The 5589-nt window shown below is 29.6% G+C and overlaps 1 protein-coding gene across 1 annotated transcript; it reads left to right on the top strand.

Annotated features, from left to right (window-relative positions):
• Nucleotides 1–831: 831 nt before the first annotated feature.
• LOC145836455 (transcription factor Sox-14-like) lies at nucleotides 832–5273 on the top strand. The gene is made up of 3 exons (XM_082944253.1): nucleotides 832–1025; nucleotides 3254–3438; nucleotides 4757–5273. The coding sequence occupies exons 1-3, from the start codon at nucleotides 1011–1013 to the stop codon at nucleotides 5271–5273; spliced, it is 717 nt and encodes a 238-aa protein (XP_082800379.1). The 5' UTR covers nucleotides 832–1010.
• The last annotated feature ends 316 nt before the right edge of the window (nucleotides 5274–5589 follow it).

Raw genomic sequence — 5589 nt, 5'->3', positions numbered from 1 at the left:
TGCTTTGTTCAGACAGTAGATAATAATTTATAGGTATAACAAAATTATTGTAAAAAGTACAATATTGCTTTCACTGTCTTAAAAATGAACAAATAACACGCTTTTGAGACAGTGGAACATTACTTTTGTTCATTTTTAAGACAGTGGAAGCAATATTGTACTTTTTACAATAATTTTGTTATACCTAAAAATAGATATATAAGTGCGATAAATTAGTTCAACTAATTCTTGAAGTTTTGGTGTAGATTTTGTAGTCGAAGTACTTACCAGCTGTTATAAAGGGCTTATGTTTTTAATTACATAAAAGTAGATTATAATATATAGTCACATATGTTAGTTAAGGTAGATTATAATAGACGAACTTATATACAATTGAGTTAGTACATACTTGTATAAAAGTCAAAGAGCTAAAAAATTGTAAACTCCAATGTTATTACTTAACACAATGTCCATTTTAATAATATCTTCACATAGTAGAATGAATAAATTCATTTTAAATAGTTAACTGGTAAAAAATATTACTAATTTTATCAATTTTTAGATCAAATAAACCTAAAACACCCGCAACACTGGATATTCATAAAAACAAAATGATAGAATTGGCTGCTCAACAACAACCTCCCCAGCAACCAGCGCAAGTTGCTTGGCAACAGCAATCAGGTTACTATATCAACCCTTCCCCCATCCAACCACAGGACTCGCCCCATGGAGGGGAAATTCCCGAAACCAGGTATCACATGGACCATCACCACCAGTTGGCCCAGCATCAGGAGTTTCAGGGGCAGGTAATGGCGCAGTTGGCCCAGCATCAAGAGTTTCAGGGACAGGTCATGGCGCAGTTGGCCGCCCAACATCACCATGGAAACGAGCACCTGATAGCCCACTCCATATACGCCCAGCAGAATGGCAGTGGAGTGCAGCAGGGAAGGGCGAGTCCCCAGCAAGGGGGTGAGAGGTCGCCGGGGGATTCAGTCGGAGGGAAAACACCGGAAGTGAGAGTAAAGAGGCCAATGAACGCGTTCATGGTTTGTTTTTTATATGATGTTAAACTAACGTGTTTGATTTGTTAAAATAAATAGTCCAAAGTTATCAAAATTATGTATACATTTAAGGGTTCTCGACATTTAAAATTTCGACGGTTCAAAAATTGATAACTCAATTTTTTAAAATAAGGTGTTTTTAAAATATCTCTTATAGTAATTTTTAAAAACAAAAATACTTTACCGTAAAATATTTATTAGTTAGACCTACATGAGCTCGTATTTATTTTCTAAAAATTAATACTAATTTTTGAGATATAGGTAAAATAAGTTTTAAAACATATAAAAGTAAAGTAACTTTTAGTAAATAGAAGTTTTGGTTTTATAAGTACTTTTCTAAATACTTTTTTACTATCAAACTTTTATTTTTTAGAGAGTTATTTTAGTTTTTTTCAAATTTATGTTACTTTTTAAGATGTGGCTTTTTTATTTTTTTTTAAATTTAAATTGCCATTTAAACATATTTAAATTAAAGAAGTTTACAATATATACAAATAATAAGTAAATATTTAGTAAATAATTGAATTATATTTTATTTTGAGGAAGGGTTAAAAGTGTTACATGTTAGCTTTTAGAAATTTATAAAAAGTTTTGGAATAGCATAAATTTTTTCTATTTTAAAATAAATCTTATGAAGCTAAATTTAGAACGTTTTAGCATATGTTATTAGTAAAGTAATTGAATTCAAGTAAGCATGTCTTGTTAAACGTAAATAAATCAAGCTATTGTTTTGAAATGAGCCGTAACACAGCTTTGGTACTAAAAAACTTTTAAACCCTCATGAGAGCTGAAGTTTAATAAATTACATCAATTTTATTCAGAAGTGTCGAGTTTCAATAGTCTGTTAAAACAATGCTAGTAAGTGGCTTGGTAAGAATATTTTCTCACGTGTAGTTTGATACTCTTGCATATTTGCTTCTCCCGTCGAGCTGCCTTTTCCATCAACAGCAGTAAAGTTCTAATTTTAAATATTTGCTGCCTAAACTGCAAAGCTTAAAGTTATTTTTCATCGTAAAATAATGTTTTTTTATAGACCTATGGCTGTTGAGTGAAATGACATGTTTAATAAATTAGATTGTTATATTATGTTTGAGATCCAGTTTAAGAAAAAAACGATAACATTTTAGCATTATAACTTACAGTTTAACTTGCTTGAACAGTTGAATTCAGTAATAGAGAATATAAAATTTTAACTTTACTCAAGCATATTCAATTAAAAAAATGTATATAAAACACAGCTTACAGATATTCAACCAACTTATTTTTCGTAACATAAACACAAAGAACTTTATTAGTAGCACTTATGTACGTAAACTAACAAAAAAAAGCCTTAGCACAAATATTTTAGCATTTAAAACACAAGAGACAAACTTCTTACTATGGGAAAGCTACGACAAAGTTTTATTTGAGAAAAAAATTATTAATATTTAAAAATGGCAAACTTTCATTTACACTGACGGGACTTTAAAACTTTTTTCTTTTCATTCTTAAGTATAGACATACCCATATCTTCTACACGTTGTAGTTTACGATAACTGTAAATTAGCAGATTTTAAGCTGGATAGATTTAGCATCTATTGTTAGAATTTTTTTAGATTTATAAGCAAATAATTTATATCGAACTTGGATAGTTAAACTGAAAACATCATCATACTTGTTTAAAAGAAGTGTAAATTTATACTAAAGAATTTATGACATTTTGATTAAGATCTACTTTTAAACTACATCCATTTTTTTCATAGAAAACTGTATTTGCATTTTATAACTAACTGTCTTAAACAAAGTTGTTCAAAAATCAATAGAAACAAAAGTTGTCGGTTTAATTTTAACTCTCTGATAAATTCAATCACTTCGTAACATTTTTAAAGTTTTGCAGACACATTGTCAGTTCTAAATGAACGTGGCATCTAATGTTTAACTTTCTTACAAAAAAAGAGTTTTATATTTGTTAAAGATCAGAAAAAATGTGTAAATTTTAACTTAAACAAATATTTCATGAAATAACTTTAAATTAACTCACCAAGTATATAATATAAAGTAGCATTGTTTTGATAACATTTAAAAAATGTTTTATTAAGAACTTTAGTAAAGTTTTATGAACCAGTCTTGATTATTTTCTGTAGCTTTATCACGATAAGTTTGATCCAAGCAATTTTATAAGTAACTCGAACAATATACATATTAAAAATACCATCCAAAACTTTTTCAAATAGGTTTGGTCGAGACCGGAGAGGCGAAAGATGGCGCAAGAGAACCCACAAATGCACAACTCTGAAATATCAAAGAGGCTCGGAATGAAGTGGAAGAAACTGACAGATCAGGACAAGAGAATTTACATTGATGAGGCGAAACGACTGAGGGCACAACACATGAAGGAACATCCAGATTATAAATACAGGTATGATATTCGATTAGCAACTTATCATAAGCTTAAGATTTAAAACACGAAACTTTAAAGTTTTATGTTGTATAACTTTTTTAAAAGTATTGTGATTCCAATAGTTAAAACAAAACACATTGGTTTTAAGTAAAGGTTGGCTCTTAAAATAATTTATTCATAATACTTAAGCGAAATGTTATGATTTTAATACCTTTTAAGTTAAAAATATTAACTTTTGTTGTCGCATATTTACTAACATTTTATAGGCTAGCTGTCGTGGATTATTGTAAGTTAAATTTAAATAATTTACGTTTTTAGTAGTAGATTTAACTTTTGTAAAGTAGTCTAGTTTCAGCTTAAACTAATTTAAAATTTATATTAAAAGACTGGTATAAAAATTATTTGAAAACAAAACGCTTTATTTTATCAACTTATTTTTTTTAGTTAAATCAGTAAACTTCTATTACAAAATAGTTGATACTTTAATACCTGTTTACTATTAGCTTAACTTATCATATTAAAAAGTTGCAAATATTGAAGTATAACTAAAAAAGTAATATGTTTATTATAGTACAAAGACAATAGAATAGAATCAAATTACATTTTGTAAGCTAAATAATACATATTGGGTATTTAATAAAAATAAGATATCAAAATATTGTGTTAGAATTTCAAATAAAAAGGTATAAGAATTATAAATTCATAAACAACTAGAAACTACTTATTTTGTAGTACCTTTACTTTTTATGATACTTATTTTAGTATATATTAAAACATAAAACAGTATTAATGCTTTTTCCACTAAATATAAAACAAAGTTTTTGAGACTGTGTATGCATTTTTGAAATATCTTAATATTAAATTAAATTTATTTCTTATGTGTTCCCAAGTGACATGTTCAATTTAATCGTTAAATGTTACACTTACAGAACTACAATCTGTAAAAACGCAGCTATTTTATTTTCGAGTTTATACAACACATTTTAGTGACTAGCCACATTTGATAATTAGCTACAACCTTAAAGTAGAGTTAGAGTTTGTTTGAAGTAAAGTTTAAAATGAGCAAATATTTCATGTACTTTAACAAACGATATTCTTGAATAAAAGCTCAGTAAACAAAAAAAAATTAAGTTTATATTTAAGCACAATTACTACATATTGTACCTTCTGAAACTGTTTTGGAATATTAAAAAAAAAGTTATTTTTGATCGATTCTAATTAATTTAAAAGTATAGTCCTGATTTTTAAGTGCTAAACTCAATTACTTAAAATAAAAACACAATATTTATCATCATTTTCGTTATAATCTTAATGAATTGTAAATCTTTTGAAACAGACCACGTCGAAAACAAGCAAAGAACCTGCTGAAAAACGACGGACAGTTCGGCGGTTACTTCCAAACAGCTGGAGGACCAATCATGGCGGGGTACAAGGGACCCCACGTTTCCGCCTCCCCGTACGACCGTCACCGGTACACCCAGTACCCAACTTTTGACGCTGCCATGGGTTACGGGTCACCGACTTCGTGTCAGGCTCAGTACCCGGCACAAGCGACCCAGGGGTACAGCCTCCCTCACAGCTTGTACCCTGGTTACTACTCGACAGCCGGCTTGTCCCTCCCCAATCAAAATACGTACTCGGGAGAAACACCTGTTTCAACTTCATACCAACCAGTGGTGAGCCAGCACATGGTGACGCCCAAGTGTTCTTCGAGTCAGGGAAATTCCCACGACGCGATGATGACGGCGCACCAAGCACCGCCGTACCTGCAGGTGACGGGGGGTTCTCCCCAGCAGGAAGCTCAGCAAAATTATCAGCTGCAGTACCAAGTAGCAGGCAAACAAGATATGTAAAATGTGTTTGTGACGTCATATACTTTCCAAGAGTTTTGTTTTATGACGTTGTATGTATTTCATGGACTTTTATGTAGAAAGGTTTTCATGTTTTGAAAAAATACGTTTTACTGTGTTAATTTAAATTTCAATTTTGTAAATTTTACTTTCACAAAATTTAACAGAAGATAAAATATTTAGCACATTTTTCTAATTGATTGTAATAATAAAAACTGGTCATGATTTTTCTAATATAGCAATATTAAGCTCTTAGAATAATTTTAATATGATATTAGTTTAATAAGGTTTTTTTATATTGGTCTTTTTGAACTAAAAC

Source organism: Thalia democratica, chromosome 5 (assembly GCF_965202585.1).
Source record: "Thalia democratica chromosome 5, ktThaDemo2.hap1.1, whole genome shotgun sequence".
NCBI classification, from domain to species: Eukaryota; Metazoa; Chordata; class Thaliacea; order Salpida; family Salpidae; genus Thalia; species Thalia democratica.
This window is presented reverse-complemented; position numbering and strand designations above follow the sequence as displayed.